Source organism: Bombus pyrosoma, linkage group LG12 (genome assembly GCF_014825855.1).
Source record: "Bombus pyrosoma isolate SC7728 linkage group LG12, ASM1482585v1, whole genome shotgun sequence".
Classification (NCBI taxonomy): domain Eukaryota; kingdom Metazoa; phylum Arthropoda; class Insecta; order Hymenoptera; family Apidae; genus Bombus; species Bombus pyrosoma.
The window spans coordinates 9,313,058-9,338,545 of record NC_057781.1 but is presented as its reverse complement, the minus strand read 5'-3'; the positions used below and the strand labels follow the sequence as shown (position 1 = coordinate 9,338,545).

General features: G+C 42.2%; 1 protein-coding gene across 9 annotated transcripts in view; it reads right to left on the bottom strand.

The window, feature by feature from the left end:
* LOC122573679 (ankyrin repeat domain-containing protein 6) overlaps positions 1 to 25,488 on the bottom strand; it is a 134,343-nt gene that overhangs the window by 99,331 nt on the left and 9,524 nt on the right. For 4 of the 9 annotated variants that reach the window (XM_043740378.1, XM_043740381.1, XM_043740385.1 and 1 more), the window contains exon 1: positions 1,076 to 5,220. The exons of 2 other annotated variants lie outside the window; for them this stretch is intronic. Coding sequence is in view for 2 of the 7 variants with exons in the window: in XM_043740377.1 (XP_043596312.1) it covers positions 1,076 to 1,209 (134 nt within the window). In the remaining 5 variants the exon portion in view is untranslated. Of the gene's footprint in view, positions 1 to 1,075; positions 5,222 to 5,251; positions 5,565 to 25,488 lie in introns of those variants that run through there. 3 more of the 9 variants (XM_043740382.1, XM_043740384.1, XM_043740376.1) reach the window with 3 other exon arrangements.

The following is a 25,488-nucleotide window of genomic DNA, read 5'->3' as shown; positions in this document are numbered from 1 at the left end:
TCGAGGAAGGAAAATGTTTCGAGAGTTTGAAGTAAAAAGTAAAAATGGATGTTTATAGCGAACCTGCTGCATTAATAAACGAATTGTAATTGTAACTAAAAATTACAATTGACACGCTCCATTAGCGTAAGATTAATCAAATAGCGTCGAAATTACCGTCTTTCGTTTTTTTTTCTTTTAAGTAAATTATGCCAACAATTCGCTTCTGTACGAATAAAAATATTTTACGATGATCGATAGAAAGTAACTTTTCTACGGAAACTATGTTACCGTTCGACTTTGATAATTTCGAACATATCGAAATTAAAGGACAACTTTGAGCAAAGACATCGACCGAGTTAAGAAAAAAAATCGCCAAGTAAGGTAACAAAATTTAATCGCAATGGCCGTAAACCGGATAAACATTCAATCAACGGTGGATCGACGCGAGGAATAACGGAAAAGCGACGGTTTACTAGAAATCGACGCAAGAAGCCTTGAATCACGACCGCAAACGATCAACCGATGTACCCGTAATCAGCGGCAGTTGCTCGAAAGACAGGGTCATAAAGCATACTTTCTTGGCTCGCTTGTCTTTGGTTAATAATTACACGGGGAACGGTCGTGGAACGCACAGAAAATTATCGTCTCTGTAGGGACCTCGCAGCACCTGTTATATCGAGGAAAGTTCCAAAGGGTCTAATTTCATCGTGCAACATTTCTCCGTCATTTATTTGCATGATATGTGCGCGAGATACTAACTGATAGATCGTAGAATAGAGTTGCGACAAAGATCACAGATCGTTTGAGAAAATATTCCGTTATGGATCTTAATAAAACCGATCTTTCACAATTTCTTAAAAACTATAATTTCAAAAGTATATACGCAGAACCTTATAGAAATATACGTGTAAACTCTAGAAATTGACAAAGTTATGGATGTTGAAAGATATTTTTAATAGCAGAGACTATTTTCCACGTATCAAAGTCGAAGTGTAGTTTCCTACACACGAACGTTCTCTGGCGACCGTATACGTAGCCGATTTCTCTTCTCGTTTACCAAGTAAAATGGAATTCTTAATTACAGTGGACTTACATCACGTACGCACGAGAAATCCCTCCTTCTGCGTGTCCGTACATATCCAACAGGACCTCGGCCCTCGTTCGCGGCATCTCTGACCCTGTTTCCACAGGTAAAACACCGCGTACCCGAAAGAAATCGTCAGCCATCCATTACGCTAATTAAAATACTCCGAACACCGTGGAATATGCAAAACGGGAACGAAGCGTGTTTCTTTTGGTCATAACTCGTGAAATGATTAAACGCGGTAATGTTATTAATTGACGTCGTATCAATGATGGTGGCAAATTATGATTTAGATAATACCGCCCTGTTGCCCGACCAGGTCGTAATTAATTTGCCAAGTGGTCGAATAAAGCGAAGAATGCGCGCGAAATGCGCGATCATTTCGGTTGCAAACGAGTTGCCCCTTAGGATTCTGATATCGCAATAAAAGAGCTAAGTATGAAATTTACAAGCTGAACCTTCAATTTATCTTAACTTTACTTCGAGAGGTTCCTTTGAAACGGTGAAATCCAGTGGCGATTTCTCTCAATGCAAGACTTTAACGACGTACGTTTAGCCATCGTTTGCTACCTCTTCTTTGACTAGCGTTCTTTATTAAAAGTTACGTAATATTTCAAACTGGATTTTTTCTTATTATTTCAGATTATTCTTCTATATACCGTCAAGCTATAGAACTTAGTATCTGCGTTCAGAATATTCGACGCTGATTACATGGTATAAAATATCGAATGCGAAGAGTTAAACCAGGCGGTGAAATCGCAAACGACAAAATTACCGATGCAGACGAAGCTACCAGTCAATCTCTATCAGATTTCAATTAACAATGTCGAATCGCGGATGGGAAGCACCCTCGTCTATTCCAACTGAACAAGCAACGATCCATCGTTTTCGATCATTCGAGCAGCGATTGGATACCGCATCCGCATCGCTAATTACCGATTAACCGGAATCGGCGTCGATTAACGGCTGGCATCGGCATCCGTCGTCGGCATCCCGACGATCGAACGCCCCGTTTCTCGTTGTCTACCCGAAGGCGAAGGCGGCAATGAGAAATCTTTTAATTAGAGATCCCGCGAGATAAGAATGTCTCCCCTGCGTTATCCGTCTACCAAGACAGAAACTCGAACGAGGAGAACATTCCTTCCGTGATCAGGGTGGACCAATCAGACGGAGGCTACAGCGGCAAAAACCATCGAGAACAAAGCGTTCAATTAAATGCTCATCCTCGACTGGCCAGGCTACGACTGAGAAATCAACTTGACGCCGATCCACGACCACGGGATCAACCGAGCCGCTGGCAAGAAACAAGCCAAGTTGTTTCGAGCGTGTTCCACCCGTGATTTTCTGAATGTTTCGAATTGTTCGTGAAATTGAATTCTCCGGGACGCCGTGTATTCTCGCGGTCAGCGTTGTTTGGAGAATCGCGCTTTTTGGTGGAACACGTGCTACGGCTGCGTGTTTAGTTTCAATCGCATAGAAGACGGCGAGGGTGGTAGAAATTACGAACGGTTCCCGGGCCTTGTGAGTCTTGACGTTCGATTAATATCGTTAGATCGTAGGCAATCGATAGGACTTGATAGGAGTTAGGTTTTTTAATTTTAGACGCTGTTCGATTTCGTTCGTGTCGATAGACAGATGGATCTTATCAGTTTACGTAGAAGAACTGGCAAGAAACGATATTTAAGAGAATCTTATTAATATTACGTAGTTAAATATTGTATTTTCGCTTATCTTTCACGTCCTTATAGCCAGTACGAGCGAAAATTCTTTCGACTGCGAAGCGAACGACCTAACCGACCAGAACCTTCTGCGCAGCGCCGTAGGTTAAACCTAACGTAAATTGTTATTACCTACGAACATAAGGAAATAACGAGTCTTTTAGAGTGGCAAAAATATTGGATTAAGAAAAAATTGATCTGTTCGCGAGACGTTAATGGCAGGCTGCAAGTAATTTCGATTGTTCTACTCCCAAGGTTGTCGACGCGTACGCAAACCGGTTCTTCTCGCTCCATCGGCAAGAAAAGGGCTATCAGCTCGCTATTGTAACCAAAAGGAGCAATACCCTGGGACGCGTTCGTTATAATCGCAATATTTATTTACAACCATGTTCGGTATCGTTAGGCGCCTTTAAGTATCACCGTGAAAACCTTCTCGATACGACTGAAATCGCGATTGAACTTCCAATGGAAACGAATGAAAATGAAGATATACACGAATGCCATGCAAACGGGACGGTTTTACGATCGTTTCCCTATTCGAACGAAACAGAAAACCATTATGGTTCAAATAGCTTTACCGGTGCGCCGTAAAGTCTTCGATGAGATTGCTCGAATATCACGTTCGGTTCTACCATTTTTAAGGTGCAGATAAAAACGAAATATCTTCCACCACGATAGATAACGAGTTTCCAACGAAAATTACCCTTATCCGTGTCTGTTTTTCTTCGCAAAGGCGAAAGGATATTCCATTGTCGAATTGATATTCGATCGTTTCCATCAATTATTTCACGTAACCTAATAATTACTAAAATCAACAACTTTAAGCTTCAATAGCGTCCAACAAATGGTTTACTTTTGGCGTTAAAAATTCGTGACCAATCCATTATGTAGCCGTTATAGCGGCAAGGATAATACGAAGAAACGAACTCGGCGCGTTTTTACACGATCGGACAACCGTGCTTAATTTATTTACCTTAAACGGCAGCATGGCAAAAACGGCCGTGACGGAATTTCAACGGAGGGAAAGCGAAGTCCGCCAACGAACCGAACGTAGGATACGCCTAACGACGTTTTACCGAGAACCGGTGTCCCGCTCTAATGAGGTATTCAGTCAAAACCGATCCACGAGCCCAGATACCGGCTGGCATTTCAAATACGCTGTTCCCGGTACTATTTGTAACATATTTGCATAGCAGCCGCGTGCACACTATGCACAGGCGTCTCGTTCTTTCCGCGTATCGACGCCAACCCGTCGCCGATCATGTCGATTCGTTCGACGTTCGAGCGAGCTTGTAAACCCGGGCACATTCAACAGGCAAAATCGAAACGATTTGTTCGTCCTTATCGTCTCGTGGATTCCTTCGAAATTCTGCAAATTCTATGGCTATACATCGTATGATTGTAAGTTTCAAGAAAACAACTTGGTCCCCTTGCGTAATAATTTGTCGTGTAACGATAACAACGAGTCGACAAGTTAAATGTTGCGGTTTATACGTTCCTTTTTCACAATTTCGAAATTTCTCTGCAAGGTCGATGGAAGATCCAAGTATGTAAATTTTTCGTGCGGAGAATTGATGATCGCCGTTGATTAATGAATATTCATGGAAACGCGGAAGTCTTTGTAGATGCTTTCGCATTTTTTATACTTTCAGCTCCCGTGTTCCTTGTGATTGCATAAGATGCTTCGTTATTAGTTGAACGAACTTCAGCCTCTAAACACATTGGTATATTCGGTCTATGGATGGCGATGAGGTTTATCACGTTTGTCCGTTTTAACTATATTTTGTCAACTGAAAGTAACACAGTTTGTCCGTCTATTCGTTGGCTGAAGGAAATTAAGAAATAGAAGGAGAGACGAAGCTTATAACGGTATAGCGGTTGCTTAAAAAGAGATGAAATTTCAAGCGAGCAAAAAGAAATCTTAATTAGTTTCAATAAAAAGTGGATCAAGTTCGACACGAAGGAGAAATTTTGCCACGTAATACTCATTAAGCGGAAATACGAAAAACAAAAAGAGAGACATCGTAATTAAACGGTAACGACAGGAATGGAATTGAGAAGGAACGAGGAATATGTAACGAGATATAATTTCTTCTGCAAGTTCCATAAAACTGGGTTACCGTAGTAGGGGAGCGTTCAATCGTGTCACGATGGCCTTGCGTTTCTCATTGAACTCCGTATTAAAGAGATGCGATTAAATAGCAAAAAAAGAAAAAAGATGGGTAAAGTATTATTATACTTCTATCGCGAATACGAGTGTCGAACGGATTGTTAAACGATTTCTCAAAAGAATAAATTACTTGCTGTATTACTTGCTGAAATTTATAAACAGACATTAATTACATCCGTTATTACAACCTTGGAGATACGAATCTCAGAAGTAAAATTAATACGATCGGTAATTAAATGATTTACGATTCAAATTATACACGTAACGGGAAAAGATCGTCTTCGCGATGACTTTCACCTCAAAGAAACTTTCCTTCCACGATTCCACGGATATTCGACCACGTGTACGCCTCAATCGTCCCACATCCCATGAAAACTCGATGGTTGCACTTCAGTCACTTCACCGTGTAACTTCATACACACGTAACTCGCAGAGAACATGGTCGTTCGTGGAATCAACAGGTGAATCGAGGGAACACACGGTGCTTGTAGTAACCGGGTAGCGGATTTATAGGCAGGTGTGCATCGAAGCACGCGTTTAAAACACGCGTCTATCGCGATGCCGCAGGGTTAAACGGCGATGGGAAATAGAGTCAACGAGATGCGACCGAGATAACGCACAGGCAATGACTGACGTGGCCAGGCGAGATTACGTCCTGCCTTTAAAAGGACGACGCACCCCATCCGGCGTGTTGGTGCTCACCTATCGATTACGTGACACGGTCACGCTCGTGAACGTCGAATTTGAATACAAGCGAGACGCTTCAATGGACTCTCTCTCCCTCGCTACCTGAATTATCTGCGGTTACCTAGCATCCCTTTATCGAGTTCACGTTTATACGCCAGCCACGCGAGACAGCAGCTTGTCTGGATGTAGGCTTTTTTCTGTTACCGGATGACGCTACGACGAGTATTGTATGGTGCTGTCTGTCTAACAGAAACGCCAACGGCATGATCTTACAACATCTGATAACAGTCTTACAACGACCGATTTTGAATATCTATTTATAACGGCTATAAATCTTCGAGTATGTAGATGGCGATATTAATCTTGTGGATCGAGTAACGCGTCATGAAACGCAATTAAAAGGAAGCAGCCACGCCTAGGTAACGTCGCGAAAACGCGTGCACGCATGAACGCATCGCAAGGCAAGAACAATGCAGAGGCTCGTGGCGACGTGGTACCATTTGCAGGCAATTGCGACTGAAATTAAATAATCCATCGATAATTACATATATTGAGTTATTAAATAGCCCTGGTAACCCGGCATTACCGGTTTCTTAATTAGTGTCTGGATTACTATCGTGCGTGCTGACCATGAATGCAATGCGGACCATAACCGTCGTCGTTTATTATATTATAGTAACAAGAGTATTATTATTATTATTATTAAAGATTACGTTATTCGCAGAATCGTTACCATCGTGATAGATCAGCATCGTTCGAGATCACGCGAGATCTTGGCAACGGTAATTCGAGTTCGAAAGAAGATTCGACCATTCCCATTTTTCCAACTTCTCGTCTGCACGTTTAATTGTAACGTTCGACGGACGTGTCAGGCATTTGCCAAAACGATAAAAAGCGACGCTATCCGACGATACGTTGAAGCGACACGAGCCGTTATTTGACGCGACGTCACGAAACAAACAACGATCCCTGGACCGACACCGTCCTATACGTTTCGTGTTCTCGTGGTTGTCCGTAGAGGATCGAGCCGCGGCTCAGGATTCCAGTCTATTTATTTTAACCGCGATATCGATGATCGCAAACCACAGTGGAGAACGGATCATAGTGGTTGGCGATCGATACCAGCTGCAATATGATCGGTTACATTCAGGTTTTGCCTCGCCATCAAACGTTATCGGCACCAGCTTAACAAAATTGCCGTTGTAAGTATTTTCCAATCGATTTCACCGGTTCTAACGACTTAATGCCACGCTGGTCCATATGAAGGTCTTTATTAATTATTAGCCACGGTCCGGCATAATATACCCTGGCGGAGAAACGAACAACTCTGTCACGCGTTATCGGAGGCAAGATCGCGGCCAACTCGCCGGATTCTTCTCCGTAATTGACCAATGCCGGCTAAATCAGCCCTCGATGGATGTATTTCGGCGAGTAATCGCTGGAAAACTTGTTTCCAATGGCCTATTGATAGACGTAAAGACAGGACGGTGAACCATATTGGGTAATATTAATTCGTAATTGATTTTCGAGCCACTGCTTCTGGATTTCTGCATCGTCGTATTCTTTTAACCCTTATCGTTGATTATTGTGACGAGTCCTATCTTGTCAAGCCACTCGTACGGATATTACGCGATTTATACCGTGTACAATTCTCAAACACGAACGAAACAATAGCGAAATAAATTTGGAAGATTAAGCTGATCTTTAGATCCGAGTAAAATGCAATCGCTTTTTCGTGATATTCTTCAAGTTCGTCTTGAATGCTATAGGCTCTACCGCCTGCAATGTTTTGACTGGAAACATTACCCTTGAGCTTTGAAACGTGATTCGTGCGAGGGTGGAACAGTATAACACGGAACAATGCGACGTACACGAATGGTCATAGGAATTCTACGCTGTAGAGGATAAATCGTGATCCGGAGATTTTCAAAAATTTCCATACGAACTAAGAAAAAAGCGACGGTGCGTGGAAGTCGAAGCAGATAGAGAATAAGCATCGAACATCGAAAGTTACGATAGACATCGCGATCGTTCTGTACAAGGTACATCAATATAGAACCGGGTTGCATCGTCGGACTCGTAAGTCGATTCCTAACGAGTACAAAGCGGCATATCGCCGATTCTAATTCTATACGCACTATTGTATGCCAATTGTACAACGTCGAGAACGATGAGACTGCAAGAGGTGTACAGGCAGATAACAAGTGGCGATACGCAGCCAGAGACACGGAAGAAAAAGAAAGGGCCTGGCATAGGATTCGCGTAGCATCGGTGGACACGCGGAACCAGTATCGATCTTATTGTTCGAGAACGGTATTGTCTTCGTGCTTCGTTAAAATCGCACGACAGTCCCCGACGGTTCTACAAAAATATCGATTCCACGTGATTCTTAACGTTTGAGACTTCCGAAAGCCGGATCGATGGAACTATTGAGTTGGCAACTAAGTGATTGCGGATTTTGTCATCAGCTGGTATTCACAATATCCGCAATCGCTTAGTTGCCAAGCGAATATCTGCAATTATTCTTTTGGAGAAAAGAAATGAAAGAAGATGTTCCAAACATGCAACACGCGTGTCTTGAAGAAAATCTTCATAAATATGTGGCAACGTAGAAAAAATACGAAAAGTATGTTCGTGTAAGATACGAGAAGACAGAAGTTTAGCGCACGTAATCGTTTTATGTTCAAGTTCATCGGCCATGAAAATCCATTGTATTCCAACGATGACTGGCAGGAATATTTGATCGCATTACGTACACCCACCGACTAACGCGTCGAAGCATTTAATTAACGAACGAATTCATCCTACCACTTATCTGGCCGTTTTGCAATTCTAATTTATAAAACATTTCCAATCTTATCCGATCGTATCCATTGTTTCCTTATTCTTTATACGACAGCCTTATCTATAACAAAGAAGTACGATGAAATTCAACAGGAATTATTTCACGAATATTCCTCGAAGAGTTAAGGAACCGTTAAATGAACGTAAAAGAAACTGGATCTGACTTTTCACGTTTATACTGCTGTGAGAATGTCAGCCGATGCTTCCGATACCTTCGTTATACATTTTCAATGCTAAGCAAAGCGGACACGTTCCGGCAAATCTGATTACAAACTGAATAACGAACGGGTTAAAAGCATCCTTTAAGCTGATCTTTTCATGTCATCTTACCAGTGTATGCTTCATGACTCGGTAAGATGGCAATATCGATCCCTCGCGGAACCATTGTTAACCATTCGAAACCTCAAAACAGGTCATCACAGCTGGCAAGAACGCGCGCTTACGTCGTGATTCGTGTATAACCACGGTTGTAATACCGGAGACGCTGAATGTAAAAGATGCGAATGCAGCAAATGGACTATACGTCGAATCACCGTTCCAGTACGCACGAACCACGATACAGGAGAAGAGTTGATTTTAAACGCTGCCTACTGTGTCGTTTCTTGGCAAAATAAAACGCTAAATCTATTCCTTTTTCTGGAATTTCCTCTAAGAATATCTTTATTTCTCTAATTATAAAACTACAATTAGATAAATAGATTCACGTTATTTCTGGTAGAACGAGAGAATCGACGTGAAAAGTTCTTCCGTATATCAAACAGAATAAAAATGGGAATGGATTAATTTCTTCGAGGCAAGCAAACCTCTCGTTGCTTCTTTTCACAAACGAAAAGATATTTCATTCATTTGTATCTTATGTCGCATATTTTTCGCTTGAAGTTGTAATCTTTTCTTCGAAATTAGTAGCTTGCGATAACCGGAGACGAAAGGTACACGGAAATACGAAGGTTAAGAGAGAAATGCAACAACAGCGCGGAACATCTCACCGAGGCGAATTTTATCGGCCGTAAAGTCATATTGTTTTCGAGTGCCATTAAAAGCGGAGGGAACTCGCACGGCCAAGCCTAACTATACGTCAAAGAACGATCCTGATGAAGAATCTGCACGCGGCGCCCAACTCCTATAATCTCTGGGCTCGCAGGAGGATAAATTGTACGCTGGCGATGAATTGACGGTGATCGATGTCCACCATCTACCAGGGTCGTCGACGTAGGAAAAACGAAATGAAAAATCGCGATGCTATCTCTGCTTCGACAAGAAAAATCGGTATAAACCTCGTACGGTGTTTATTTAGAGAGATATCACGTAGGAAAGAAGAATCTCACGTGCTCACATTGAAATTGAACAATTAAATTGGATGTACGCGATCTTAAACGCTGCTGTCCACGTTCCGTGAGTTCCACCCGTGTCATTCTACAAAAACACACGCGAATACGTGTAAGAAAATTTGTTTCCAGCGATGATATAATTTTGTCCTTTTTTAGAATCGAACATTTTTCACGCGTTGACTTTATACGCGTAGCGTCCGACGCTCAAAACGTTCTAAAGTCTTCTAAAGACACAAATTTTTCTCTTTTTATTTAATAATTTACATTCAAGCAATTTGTCCAATTTGGACATTTGGTAGAATTTTTTAGCTGTTTGATTAACATGCGGAGTATTCTAAAGACACAAATGATCGCCGTCGTAGACGACCATCGCACCTAGAAATTGATAAATGAAAATCATCAAATATTTCCCTGCGTAATATTCTAATCTCTAAGTTCCTGATATCCAATTTCACGCTAATTTCCTGTATTTAACAAATTCACCTGTCAAAATCATCGATCAGGCGGCCGCCATGATACGTCGATGATCCATACGACTGATAACTCGTTCATTAATCACCGTGCTGTTCGTTAAATCACCGATCGTCGTATTAACCGTCGAAACCGGAAAACGGACAAATTCGACTCGTGTTCCATCGTCTCGCGTCATTTTTATTAAGCGTCCATCCTTCGATTCGAATTATTATGTACACGGTTGACCGATTAGCGATTAATTTTATCGATTTTTCTCGCGACGAACACTGCGGATTTCTCCATGTGCCTTTGTGCCGTTAATACCATCGATGGACAGTTAATTGCGCCTCCTATGGGAGTGGTTCCTCCGGACGACCGTATATGGGAACACGTGGCAAACACTGGAGCAGCGCACGTGCGCTGGTAAAATATATTGATAGCCACGTTATCACGTGTGTACCATACGTACAAAACGGAGAACAAAAGCAACACAAACGGAATCTCTGCTTCTCTCTCGCCGCCGCGTCGTAAGAATGGACACGGAGTTCTTAGAACTGGAACGCACAACACGAACACGACCAAGCTCGCATTAAATCCGATGGTTTAGTGCTAATGGAAACAGTTTCGTATATACCTGGAGACGAGTTCGAGGTTACTTCGAACTGGTAACGAGTCTGGCTTCGCAGTAAGGGATAAAAAAGAGGAAAGAGGAATTGACTTTCGAATTGAGCATCGTCGAATGGTCGCCGTGGCTGGGATAGATTTGAAGTTAGATTTGAATTCCGTTGCTTGATTTTAGTCCACGTTTTATATCGCACCGAAATTGTTTCTTCCTGCCATTTCTTTCTCTTCGTTTCATCCGAAATATTTAGCGACAGTAGCCTGCGTGGTATAAGTCTGCTTCGAGAACACGAGCAATTTCAAATATACCTCGACATATCTTGAAAAACGAACAAATGTTAGACAAGACGCTTTAAAGGAGCGAGATAGAAGTTACTTGTATTCGTTACTCGGCAACGTTATTTTACTGTCCTCGATGAATCTATGGCTCAAATAAATCGACTATTCGAAAGGAAACTTAATCGCTTCTACATTAAGGCAGATTAGATACAGAAATTACACGCCGGTCTGACTAACATAGTCGCTTCTACTTGTCGAGTGATCGAAATCCCAGAATAACGCCGTTCCGTGCCGGTTACACCGGACTCGATTAATCGTATGGATCATTTCGCTTAACCTGCAGATAAAAAGAGGTAACTCCTGGCTTCTACCAACTTGTAAATCCTTTCGATTAAGCCGAGAAGGATTCTTCGAACCGTTCGGTAAACATATTAATATCCCGGCCGATATATTAGAGAGCGTGATACGTTTTACGAGGAGGATCGGCCGTAATTTGCCCGTTTAATTCACCGAATAAAGCTCACCACCGGGGAATCGGGTATCATGGGAATCGGCGATTCTCGGCGCAATGCTAACTGCAGGAGTGCAAAGGAATGCGTAGCGTAGCTGGAGTGAACCAGCGTGTTTCGTTCCCGCGGTAGTAAAAGGGATGAGTAGATAATTGTCCGCTATTTCTTTCGGCTGTGGCAAGATCAACGCCGCGCAGATTCCGCGCGCTTTCAATCCGCTCTTATGCGCTCGCGTAAAGACCTCCGGATAAAATCATTTTCCCAATTAACGGCAGAATGGCCGCGGAACAAACCATTTTCCCTTTCGACGCAGAAAAACCGCCAGGCCAACTCGAGGAACGCGGTGTTCGATGATGTCTTTATGGCGGAGAAAAATTGCTCCTCTCGCTTTCAATGTTCTCGTTATGTTTCCCTTCTTCGGAGAAAAATTTCTTAGAGCTGGTAGAATTTAATTACTCTTTGTTCTTCTGAAACATTAACGTAACGTACATGGTCATTGATCGTTGACGAATGCCGTACGTTCAGGAATACTTGTTCGCAATAACGTTCATGCTTCAATTACAGAGAACTAGAAATGTACTTGCTCCGTGTAAATTGTGCAAACGTACTTGTATCGTATTTGCTTTCCTTAATCTACGATCGATAAGGATCGACGAAACTTTAAGAATTTTTATTTTTGCGATGGAAAACGCGCGTTGAAGTCATCTATCTGTGTAGTGAAATGACTATACTACTTACAGATTGATAGCGGTTTGGTTGATTCAACTATCTATATTTTTTCATTTTACTTTACCTCGCTTTATTTTATTTTATTTCGTTTCATTTTATTTTATTTTATTTTATCTTTAATACCAATTACTTTCCATTCTAATCACCAATCCCATCTCCGATCTTAATCTTAAATTTCAATAAAAAGTACAGACCAAAGCATTTCTGGCATAATAGCGAGATAATCTTGCCGATCTCTATCCAGGTAATTACCAATTAACCGCGATCGCTTTGGCCAAGCGGACATTTCGCGTTCGTTTGCAATTTAACGTGAACGTTGATTGAATACGCGTCTCTCCCCATTTACTTCACTTATATGTATGCATACGCCTCATTAACTTACTCCTGTCCGTTGATATACGTCTCACTTATACCGTTTTCGCGGCACTTAATTACAGACGACATCGCCAATTCCATCAATCAGCTCTTGGTTTCACGGCGGCCACGTCCGCGCGATTATTGCTTAATTTTCGATTGTAAGTTGCATTATGACGTACACGTTCCACTCGAAAGTTGTCGACGATCCAGCGCACGAGCGTTCTTTCTTTCGACGCTCGTGGTTTCCGTGTTAGAAGCCTGGACCGGTTCGTTATGATCGCGGCATAGTTTGCCATTTTATCGAGGTAGCGGGCTAAATTTAATAGTCGACGATTAAGATAGCAAGGGAATTGAAGCGGTTTAATTGGATTCCTGGCACACGTTTCTTATACGGCTACGTCTTCATTATGCCTCGACTCTTTTTCGTTCGTTCGTCGCACGAATTTTCGGAGCTACTGGTTCAGCGGCTACCAATCGTTCAGAATTTCAATAAAACGTTGTAGAACGTTAAGGACATTAGAAAACGTTGCTCGTCACTGAGTGACACGTGACTCTCCGTCACGTTCTCTTCGTCATCTTCCACTCGATCATATTTTTCTAAAGTTAAAGAATATCTTCGGTTTCAACGAAATATGAAAAAAATCTCATTCTCTTAAGACCTGACAAATTCTTTTCACTTACTAAAACGAGAGCGAAATACGAGAAATAGCCTGAAATTCGCGCGATACTGAGAAATTTCAAGCGTCTTTAAACTTTAAAGTATTCGAGTAACCAATCGTGTCGTTAGTCGATATAAACGCGATAATTGTGGAATGTCTACGGTACAAGTTCATCGTTAGTCTTGCTACGCGTTCAACGCTGGTTGATTAAACGTTTTCAAAAAATCCAATTAAAGCGCACTTCGGTGTCGCTCTGTTATCCGTAAACCGATCGTCCCACGTTCGCGCGAGTTGCTCCAGCGATAAGCAAAAGTTGGCCGACAATTTTGTATCGCGTTACGATAATGCGTACAAATTACCAAGGTTGAGTAAAGATGCCGATCGAATAAAAAGGAGTGGCGATCCGGTGGCAACCGGCGCGAAAGATCGCGATCGATCTCTACTTTTCGTTGCGATCGTAAATCGTTGAACGATCGTGACTCTTGTAATTAGCGAATTCACCTTCGTTAAGATCATCGATATCCCGATTAGAATGGTCGATAGTAATGACTCTTTCTTGGCCATTCGTCTTCGAGTTGGTATCTGGTAATAATCGGTGATAATCGAAAACCAATTATCGAAACTGTTATGATTGCTCGAGTTCGAAAGAATGGAACGTACAATATACAAGACTACTGGGTCGGTTTCTTTAAGAGAAACGCAAGCGATACGATCGAGTTGTCTATTTTATTTTGTTTCTCGTACAGTCGTATACAAGTCGTTTCTCGTTCAAGACGAACTTTTGTCATTCCTTTTATCTTTGCTTCGCTTCCTTCGACTTAATATATTTAGTCATTATTCCATAACAACCTGTATAATACAACTTTATTTGCTATTATCGAACATGTAAAGAATATTAAATGTCCTATGTTTAACTTCAGTCGTGAGGAAACAAAAGTAAACGAATTTCCACGCTATAAAGTACGAGTCACACTAACGAACAAACATAAAACCATTTAGTTAGTTGCTAACTAAAAAACTAAGTACAGGTGGAAACGATCCTGTGTATACGTATTAAGAGTTTTTCCATTCTTCTAACCAGTTGTTAAGTTTGCGCTGATAGCTCGGAAATATCCTTAATATCCACTAAAGTATTTCAGCTAGTAAGAGAGAGAAAGAGAGAGAGAGAGAAAGGGAGACCGCCCGGTGAGTGATAAAATCACGTAGATACCGATCGTGATTAACCGCGTACTTAAATATTTATTTTCGTCGAGAATTCGTATCAAAGTTCGAGCCATTCCCCGTCAAATTTTCAGACAAAATGATCGAAGATCTATGGCGAACGACGATGTACGTGAGATTCGCATCATCTTGCGAGAACGCATTGCGTAATTCTCCGAAGATACGGCGGAACAAGATCAACGTCGCTTCGTAAAACCGGTATCGTGTCCGACAACCGTCGATATGCACGCTACGAAGAACCAGACAGAACAAGAGTTTCCTTTTTTTTTTCGTCGCGTTTCTTACGATTCACCAGAGGGACGATAACAGTCCGCCCCGAACCCCTTTTTATCATCGATCTCGATGAAACTGCACCGAGCGATCATATTAGAGGGAAAGTGCGGTTGCCGAGCTGCTAATCGCTGGTTTGTTACCACATTCTCGTTTTTTGTACCTGATGCCTCTGCTCGTTATTGTTTCAATTGCGATTCATGAACGTTACTTCTGCAGAATCGTATCGAGAGAAACGAAGATGGAAATAAACATGTTCCACCTTTAAACAGAAACACTTTATAAATCAGACGGTAATGCCATTTACGCCAGTTCTTTCTCTGTTCAAGGGACAATAATAACGAAGGAATACGAGCGTAATTTTACATGAATTCCGGGAAATGCTACCGATCTTTCGCCTGGTTAAGCTCGCTCGGACGAAAGCAAAAACTTTTCGCAATTGGAAAAACGCGAACTGGTTTGAAGAGAAGCTTTCGAGTAAGACAATCCATTGAAGTTATTTAAAAGAAATATAAAAAAAAAAGGAAACGTAATTTTAGTTCCAAAGATTCGTTCCATAACAAACTCTTGCTAATTGATTTATTCCATCGACTCTCTTAAATTCATACAAATTTCTAAGCTAACTCGCTACGTAAACAACGTAGATCTAAATAAAACCTACACCATCGATTTTTCCAAATTCGTTAGCCAAGATAATTCCAAGCTATTGAGAGATAATAGGCGTGAAAAATTCAAATCCCTCGAACTTGAAACGTTCGTTAAATCGGTCGCTGCTAATTAGCGTATCTCGTTAATCCCAACAAATCCACGTATCATCCAATTTACGTTCGTTTACACGTTTCTCTCGACTGTTCTCTAACAACCGAGCGCTAGACGCTTAATTCCAACAAACGCGAACAACTTAATCCCAACTGGCACATTACCGCGAGCGAAGCTTTCAGGCTGCCGCGCCGTTATAATCCGCTAATCGCAACACGCGGTCGACTTGCTTCCAAGCGAAATGCTTGATCGACCTAAAAAAACCGTTTCCAACGCAAGGCCGGTGGTTGAGTATTCATGGCGTTTCGCCTTCCGACAGCTGCTCCGTTTTTTCACCATGGAATAATTCGGGCTAGCTCCAACACCGGCCATTTATCTCCGATACTATTAATTCGCCGCGGGCCGTTATTGTTTTGGCGATGACGATGACTCGATCGAGAGATCGGGTCTACGGTTACGCCCACGTTAATGCACGGTACAGCTAATGATTCGTTCGAGGTCGGTCCCAAGGGTAAGATGACGAGCCCGATCCGTACATGGAGCAGCGTTTTTCATCTCAACTACCAGTTGGGAAACCGATTCTGGTAACGTAAGCTAAAGTGGCTGACGAAAATATTCGAACGCTTACGATAGAAAGCTTTTTAAAAATTTTCACAAACATAGGTTTTTCAAACTGTCGCAGTTACAATTGTATAGACGTTACAACACATAGCATACATAGGTACATAGAAGTTACAAGATAATCGCTGTGCAACATACATTTAGTAAAAGATTAGCATAGAACGTGAACAGTTCGTCTTAGCATGGCAATTTTCGTGGACTTGAACTACGATATATCGTAGTCTGACGCGAGATTACGAGGTAAGAGAGGAACCTAAAGACGATAAAGAAAACTGGAAATAAATAATGAACGCGTTACTGTTTTTGTTTTCGATCGGCCAATCTTATCGCGATGTTACGGGTAACTTACACGCAGCAAGGCCAGTTAAAACCGTGCTCGTTTAAAATGATGAATGGAAATCGTACGACGATCCTCGAAACGACCACCTTACGTTACGACCGCTACTAGAAAAACTCATCAGGCACGTTTTGTTGGATTATTTGGTCGAGGTATCTGATCGAGGGCAGCGACTCTCCCGAAGGAATACGATTCTGAACGTCGAAAAGGGAAAAGGTAAAAAAGCACGCCGCTCCTAATATCGCGAACGTTTCCTTTCAATTAATTCCTCCTTGATATTTGTAAGCGATAGGATATTTGGTTCTTATAAAAAGTTACAGGAAGGAACATAGATTCGTAAAAAAATTCTTTGTTTACTTACAAAGTAAGAAACGTTCGAATCTTTTAGTCAAGCGCGCACCCTTCTTCCTATCCTTCTTCTATCCTAACAATGAACAGTAAACAGACCATAAACCATTCAGAAAGCCCATAAAATAAAAAAAATGATGTAAACAATACTTCATAGCGAACGGAATAAACACAGCGTCTATAAAAATATTTTTTTCTCGGGAGAAACGCTGAACGCACTCTGCAAGCTTAGACGATCGCGAACATCACTGCGGACTATTCTATAAAATTACTGAGGTGGTTTATTAAACGTGTTAGTTTATTAAAGAAACGAGTGATAAAATTGTAAATCACTTAAATTAAATTAAAATCACTTTAAATACAAGTACAGAGATATTGTATGCCGGTCGTAATCGTAGCTCGCTATTCGACTCAATGGCTCGCTACAATAATTGTCCTAGAGAGCACGTTCGTCTGTTTACAATTACAGTTGTTATTACGAAAAGTGTTCGAACGTAACTCCGGTTGACGATTAGAAATAACAGCGATAATATTTCGTGCGGAGTTCGTTCACCTTTGAACTTAACAAAGCAAAACAACGTTGACACTCCAAGGCGACACAACAATATGAGTCTCCTCCGATCCGAATCTGCCGTTGACTCATTACCTTTATGCGTATTTCCTTACGTACCTACGCAGAAGACACGCGTACCCTGCGATATTAAGACACAAACCGTACGATTGAACGTGACGAGAAAAAATAAACGAAAGTGGTAAAAAACGTAAATTACTGGAAGAAAGTCGAGGGAAGATTACAAGGAAAATCTCATGGTCAATTTGCCATTAAGTCTGCCCGAAGAACGAACGACGAGTGTCTAGATCTATGAGCGTATCTCCTAGCAAACGCAAATACATAGTTCGTTACACGGTGTCCAGGATCCATTCGCGTAGGCGCGAGTGAGAAATGCGTAAATTTATACATCGACAGCAAGGTGTACTGGGAAAGATATAACACGCACGCATCACGATCGGTACAAGGTGTACAAAGCGTATAGTTAAAGGCAACATGCACTTATAAGCGTATTGTACATACGACGTGGTACTTTAGAAGGTGAGACGTAATGTATTACACGGAACGTCGGTTATCTCGTTGTTCGCAGTTGCAAACGTTCAGATATTTTATCGCCGCGATGGGCTAATGTAGTTTCGAGAAAACAAACCACCTTGTCGCCATTAGCATCTGCAAAGGGGTGCCGGAAACGATACATCCCCTACTTGGCATAAATAAAAAGACGTTGATAGCGTCTGATGGATTCGAGATAGCAATTAGTACGATACGATGAATAAATAAATACTTCGCACGGAAAAATCGGTACGCGATCGAACGAGGATCAAAGATGCCGGTCTTTCGAATCTTTTTTCGTTGCAACTTCTTCGATTTCCTTCTCAGCGAACGAATATCTCTATGGCAAGCGCTCGTCGAATTATCTGCTTCTGCGATTCGACATCCTCGTTCGCGCAAATTACGGGAAATAAATCGCCGCGATTCGCTATCGAGATGAATATCCTTTAAGAAACGCAACCTCGGCTTCCTCTCTCTGGAAAAAGCGCAAAAACCGTGCGAGCAACTCCGTTGAATAATTCCGTGATCAAAGAAAACACGGAACGACCAGTAGCCAATAACGTAGCGAATCGTCTTGCTTTGGCCGGAGACTTTCAATGGTAAAAAAATTGACGCGGCTGCGGGTGCGTTAAGCAGACCCGTTGGCCGCGTTACGTCATTATTATACTCGCAACAGTCATTGAACACTGTAATGGTCGGAACCGAGCGTTATTAACAGTTTTTCTAACGGTACGCGTTATGGTCATGAGGGCAATGATTTTTGAAATTCTAACGATGCTGGGCCATGGTAGCTAGGCACGGTAACTACGCTTCCTAGCGCGCTCCGCTTCCTCCTTCGCTATGGCGTATTCCGCATGCAACGAGATGCCAAGCAACAATGGCCGTGCAAGAATTGCCGGTTGTCCAGTACGGCCGTAACATCGTTTCCCTCGCGACCAATTACGAATAATGAGAGTAAATTGGATTGCGCGATCGTTCGACTGGAAAGGCTGCCACGGAACCATCTTAACGAATTTACCACTTTGGCATTGATGGAACAACAATTTGGTCGAGGGAACCTTTTCGAGGAACATAGTCGAGGAATTTCATTCTCGCGGACGTGCGTAGTTCGAGTTAAAAAGGAAGAAACGTTGATTTCATGCGGTAGCAAGAATGTTACCGTTTTTGGCCAACAACGTGTTGCTGATCTCTGCAAGTACGATAAGCAGAGGAAAATAATTGTAGAGATTCGATGTTTAAATAATTATATATTACCACGGATACGAGCATCATAGATTCTCTGCGTTACATCACGCGTTCAAAGATGAAGTTAGTTGGTTTGAAATTGTTAAAGTAATTTCTTATCTGTCGTTCGGGGAAATTACTCGACGAATTACTAATAGCAAAACGATGCATATAGGTACGTTACATCGTTATCTATCTTCATTTCTGTGCCAATAATTGCACAACAATTACAGTACCAGCACAAATATCGCCGCGACTACAGGTTTATTAATTCCGAGCAGAAATTCAATGGAATAAAGATCGCGCGAGTCCAGTGAAAGTCTAAATTGACATAATTGCGGCAAATTATGGATCGTATCGCTGGCGTTCCGCGAGTACTTCCTGCTAGCAGAACACGAAGCAAAAACTCTTAGTTAACGTCGCTGGTAGTACGTATCGATGTAATTATCAAGGAAATGCGTGCAGTCCGCCTACGGCTGTCAACAACGAAATCGTAACGATCAGAGTTTGCTTTCGAGAAAAAGGAAAACCTACAGGTTTCTCTGACTATCGCCTGTGAAGGCTCCTATGCATATAATCAGAAAATACGCGAGGCATATAGCAAAGGAAATAAAATTCCAGTAGCGAATATATACAGATTACGAGTCTACGTGATTCGTTTATTAAAATTGAAAAATCATAAAGAAACGAGTCCATGATCGATACGATTATGTAACTTATCATTTACCGATATTACCAGTTAGCAAATTACAGTGCAGAAGGACTTAATCCAAAGCAAAGATAGGTAACACGTAGTTGAACGATCAGAACGATCTTTTCTACGCGATTAAAATTTTATTTACACGGTCGATTTTGAATTTTTAAAGTCGATCGAGGTCGGTGGATCGAGGAGAGTTGCCTAATGTAAACGTCGCTCACGAGCCGCAACGTGTCTCGACGCTACTGTTGCTCGGCTCCTAATCGCTCCAGGAACAACCTATCGACGTCCACGGTGTTCGATTTCAACTAGAATTAATTCAATTACCGTGCTGTCGGCACATGGCAAATTATAGCAGATTTATCACAACCACGTATCCAGCTGTGAATCACGGCGAATTTCTCTAAGCCCTCAACATTTATGAATCTTACGACCCATCCATTAATCGCACGCTTATCCGGTTCGTTCTTTGAACCGCGCGAGCGATTCCGCAAAGCGATACAGAGTCGCCGACGATATTTATGCGCGCGTATACATCCTCCGGCGAAATATGGAAATGTGGTGGAAACGAGGGAACGCGAGAAAAGAAATTTTAATTGGAGATTGTTTACGAGAAGATGTGCCACGGTGGAAGTATGCTCGCAACATGACGAAAATAAAAGTTCGGACGAAGGGAACAAACGAATAGAGGTTTTACATAAAGCAGGCCCGATACGTATTCATCGCAGGATCGAATAATTTCGCTTGCTCTTGGATAAATTATAATTCAATTAATAATAAATAATCGGTAATAAGTATGCAGTCGATCGATCCGCGATTTAATCCATTTGATCAGACGTAACGGTACCGGATCTCTGAACTCTGGATCGCTATTAGCATAATATCCACGTTTTCAATCAGGATATTATCGATTCGTTCGGTTCAAACCTCAAAGTATTATATTATAAATAACACATAAATATCAGGACAAACGTCGGGATTACGTATATAATTAACTATTATTTATTAAGTCGTTTTAATAATTAGTAAATCTCGAGAATCTAAATATTTCCATTTCTGCGGATCCTTCAATGACACAATCTTATTCGACGCTTTTCATTCCTGTCTCCGTATAGCGTCCGTTTATACGACACTTACAACCGTAGAAGAAAACGTACACGACTCTCTTGCCATTCGTGTTACCGATCCGCTCGTTACCGAACATCTCGCATCTATTCGAACCAGAAGGTCAAAAACAAAACGCCTCGGGAATTGTTCGACCAGATACGATTCCGATCACGCGTCCTGTAAACTTCATTCCACGGAGAATCTCCCGCAGTTTTATCAAACGACGCTGTTTCCGTAAAGCGTATGCGTCACCAGCGTGGAATAATATCGAGAAAGCAACGGACTCGTCTTGGAAGATCCAGAACCGACGAGCAGATACGCGACCGAGCCGTAGCTTTCTTGAAAATCCTGCAAGACCAGACGCTCGACGAGTTTTTCTCGGCACTGAATCGATATCGTACCTAAGCCAGTCTCGTACGTAGAATCCGCTAGCCATAGCCAGCAACAGCGACGATCTGGACGCGGTGTCGTTGCCGTTTCTATCAGAAAATCTGCTTTCGTTGCGATCAAAACTTCTGAAGCTGACGCCACGGGTTCATTCGCGTTTCGGTAACATATCTCGTTCGACGAGTTAAAAACCACAGTGATGCGAGTTCTGATTTTCAGAGTTTCGATTTAATCGCATATTCCAACTCTTGGAAACATCGTCCCTTGAGTTTCACAATTTTATTCTTTACTGCGACTCATCGTTTGGAAAGGTATGACGAATGTTTTACAGCCACAGAGCTAGAAGACTATCTTCCGGAAGATAAAGATAGCGATTGACTGACTTAGCCACGACTGTTACTCGGCCCTTTAGCTGGACCTATTAGCGGGAATTTTTCCGCAAAGAGAAGAAACAAGCGAAGAACATCGACTGTCCATTGATCTGGTTACCCTGAGACCGGTTCGCTTAACCAGTGCAATTGAAATAATCGATACGAAATAATTCAATAATGCCAATAACAACTATCGCTTACCAGATATATAACTGAAATACGGGTAATGGAATTGCAGTTTCGCATCTGTTAGCTGAACCGCCGCGCCGCGGCGAATTATTAATGAATCCTTAGCCGGCGCGGGTAGCCTCTATGGCCGCTTCATTAAATTCCCATTTCCTCGTGATATTTCTTCCAACTGAGAGAATCACGTACGTTCGAAAGGGGAATAAACGATTCGACGGATGGTTCTTGCTAAAGGAATCGGATCCGCCCTTACGAGCGCGCGGAAAACACGCGAGTCGTGATAGAAAGGCAGCCGCGGCGCTGTATAATTGTCGTTGCCGGACGAGCGATCGAACAACACGATTCTCACACACCGGAGCAGTCGATCGATCGAGAATGCGATCGGCGTGAAAGTACTGACAGATCCTAATGAGCATCGGCGAGCAAGGCAGGATATTGCTACCTTTGGTAACGTTTTAAGTCTGCTTTTGTTTTTCGCTCTCTTTACGATCGAGATTCACCGTCAATCGCTACGACCGCCTGCCTTTCCTCCATCATTCACAACTCGCAAAAAGAATTTGTTTCTCCTTCTGTTCGGAATTTTGAGTGGCCGTCCCTTTACGGCACGGCCATTCCCTTCTTTGAGAAATTCCGAATTACTTGTCCTCCCCGAGCTGTAAACCTAAGGACTCAAAGGTCAGAGAAAAACCACGGGATGGCACGACGAACGGACGAGACCCAACGGCTGGGCAAGAGAATCAGCGACATACTAGGACACTTCATCGTCAGACATCGTACCATGCGGGTTGAATACTTCATTCCCAACAAGATCTTACCACCGCCGTGTTCATAACATCACACTTTACTTTCATACGACAAGTGCAAACACAGTGCTAGATTACTCTAACGCTCGATCTATTAAACCTTCTCCACCTTGAGCGTTAAGTCACTCGAGGTACGCGATATCGACCGATCGGTTTGACCCGACCGGTTGCTCTTTAGTCGATAATTCGCAACACCTTCTACGTTACGATTAACCAACGGATAACGAATACGCGAGAACGATGGCTTTCGATCGTCGGAGAAACGGAGGAACTTTATTCTTGTAAAAAAAATAAGGGAATCGTAATCTTGAAAAGGATAGGACGTAATATTGTTCATTTATATCCGGCAGCGATAATATCTATCGTGATGGAAACGACATATTAAGAAGTGAAATGGTCGCAGTAGATTTCTCGATAAACGAAACTGGTATGAATTATAGGGACAATTTAGGACGAAGGTGGATGTATTTGGTTGAGCAAACGAGCGTACAGGATTCCGCCATGTTCCCATGTCTTTGTACACTTTTATTTATTTGTACAAACCCTGTTATTGGGTTTAATGGTACGCCGATCGTCAAGCTCGTATTATCGTAACGCGCGACGATTAACGGCACAGGAGCTGCGGCGAGGAAACTCACGCTGTTTTATACCTGCGATCGTGCTCCATGTAACATTTGATCGTATCAAGACGAAGAAAGTATCAGCCCCGACGACTGTATCAATCGTGATACGCAACGTTACGCTTGTACCGTAAGAAGCGATTTCACTCTACTACAAGTTAATACCCACTTCGACGTGTATATGCTTTTATGAGAATGTAAACAAACGAATGGGGAATATAAATAAGCCAGAAATGTAAACAAGCTGAGAAGGTAAACGAAGAGAGAATATAAGCAGATATCGGAGCGAATAAACGAACAAATAGAAAACGTATTCAGACGTAGCTGTTTACCGAGAAAAATGATACATTTGTTCGATATAATATCGTTTAAATTAGATATTTGTACCATGCGAATCGCTTTAAATCTGACGATAAATCTCGATCATCCGTCGTTATCCTCTTTTTCCCCTATGTTGAAGGTCATCGCTTTTAAGAAAACTCTACATCTGGTCTTTTTAGCTTTCTAAAACACCGAAGCCATCGACAGCGTATAGACAAAAGATTGCGACGAAGGCAGACCATAAACAGTCGACAGGCGACGTTGGCTTCAGGGTTTTTCAGTTATAGAGTAACACTGCTAGCGTGCGGATCTGGACCAGCTCATATTATTATTTCAATTTTTTGTACTTTTCACTTCCGTATTTCAAATATATTTTTCTACCTTATAATTTATCCACGCGTCTCTCTCATTATACATCTAATAACCTGAACGCCCTATAGCACGCGTTTTTGTCAAAGATAAGAATAAAAGTAAAGAAGTAGCGTGTCGTTGTGCAAGAAGATCTCGTATTAGCTTCAAATAACAAGAATCAGCGATGTAACAACGAAGAGAGACCACTCGAGGCAATACGAATGTCGCTGCGTATTTCGTTTTTCCAGGATAACAGGCGATATCTTCGTCTTGAATACAGCTTCCTTTCGACGATGGAATTTTTTACGAACGATCTGGCTCGATCATGCTGTTCTTTACTCGCAACAAGACAGAAATGGCAAGAAGCTTCAGCGAAGATGCGCGCCAAGTCCGGCGGTAAACGGGGAAAGGAACGAGCCTCGTGAAAACACGAACGACCGAAGGAAAAAAACAATATCCTTATTATTCGCGTTTGCAGAATCTCTTCGTTGATCCACGATGTTTAAGATCGATCTCAGGATTTAGCATTACGCGTGTAGAAACGCCTCGATCTCGAATTTATCTACTGGTTTAACCAGGCTCGTTAACGTGACCGCGTGAATTAAGCAGGATCTCGTATGCAAATCGATGCGCGTTTCCTACGAATCGGCCAATATGTAAAACTCGTTTGCGAAGCGCCAGAATGGTGGATTCGATCGCGTTCTTTTTTTTTTTTTTTTTTTTTTTTTCACTGCGGAATGTGGTTCAGATACCGAGACAACGGGATCGCGTTATGCAACAGCTTATTTATGGGAGAACGCGGTACACGCGATCTCCAGTTTGATTTATACGGATGTTGTTATTTATTGGCGAGAAAAGTGAATCGAGTAAACGGCGCGTGGATGGTACAACGTTTAAAGAGCGTACGTACATGCGGATAGTAACTTTCCGCCGGTTTATAAAGCAAAAGTAAGACAATGGCCAATCCTGAAAATACGTAGCCGCAGCATCCTACGATAAAATCTACGAGTCGGAACTCACGCTTCTCGCATTCTCATCGTTATTCACGAAAGAAAACATCCGTGTTCCGTATGATCCGCGTGTCGAACAAATAGCATAGACGCGTCGTTATCACGCATCGTTCGGTTTATCGCGTTGAGAACGTGGAAGCGTTGCGGCAACCAGGAGAAACCCTTACGATCTCCGGTTCGATTAGCGCCTTTGGCGTTTTGCGCAGCCGACGATCTCGCGTGTCCACGAGATCCTACAGCGTGGTACGTACCCTTTGCCGGCAATTTCATCGAGAATGCCAAAGGAAAAGCTGCAGATCGTCGACGAACGCGTCCATCGATCCTCGCTCCAAT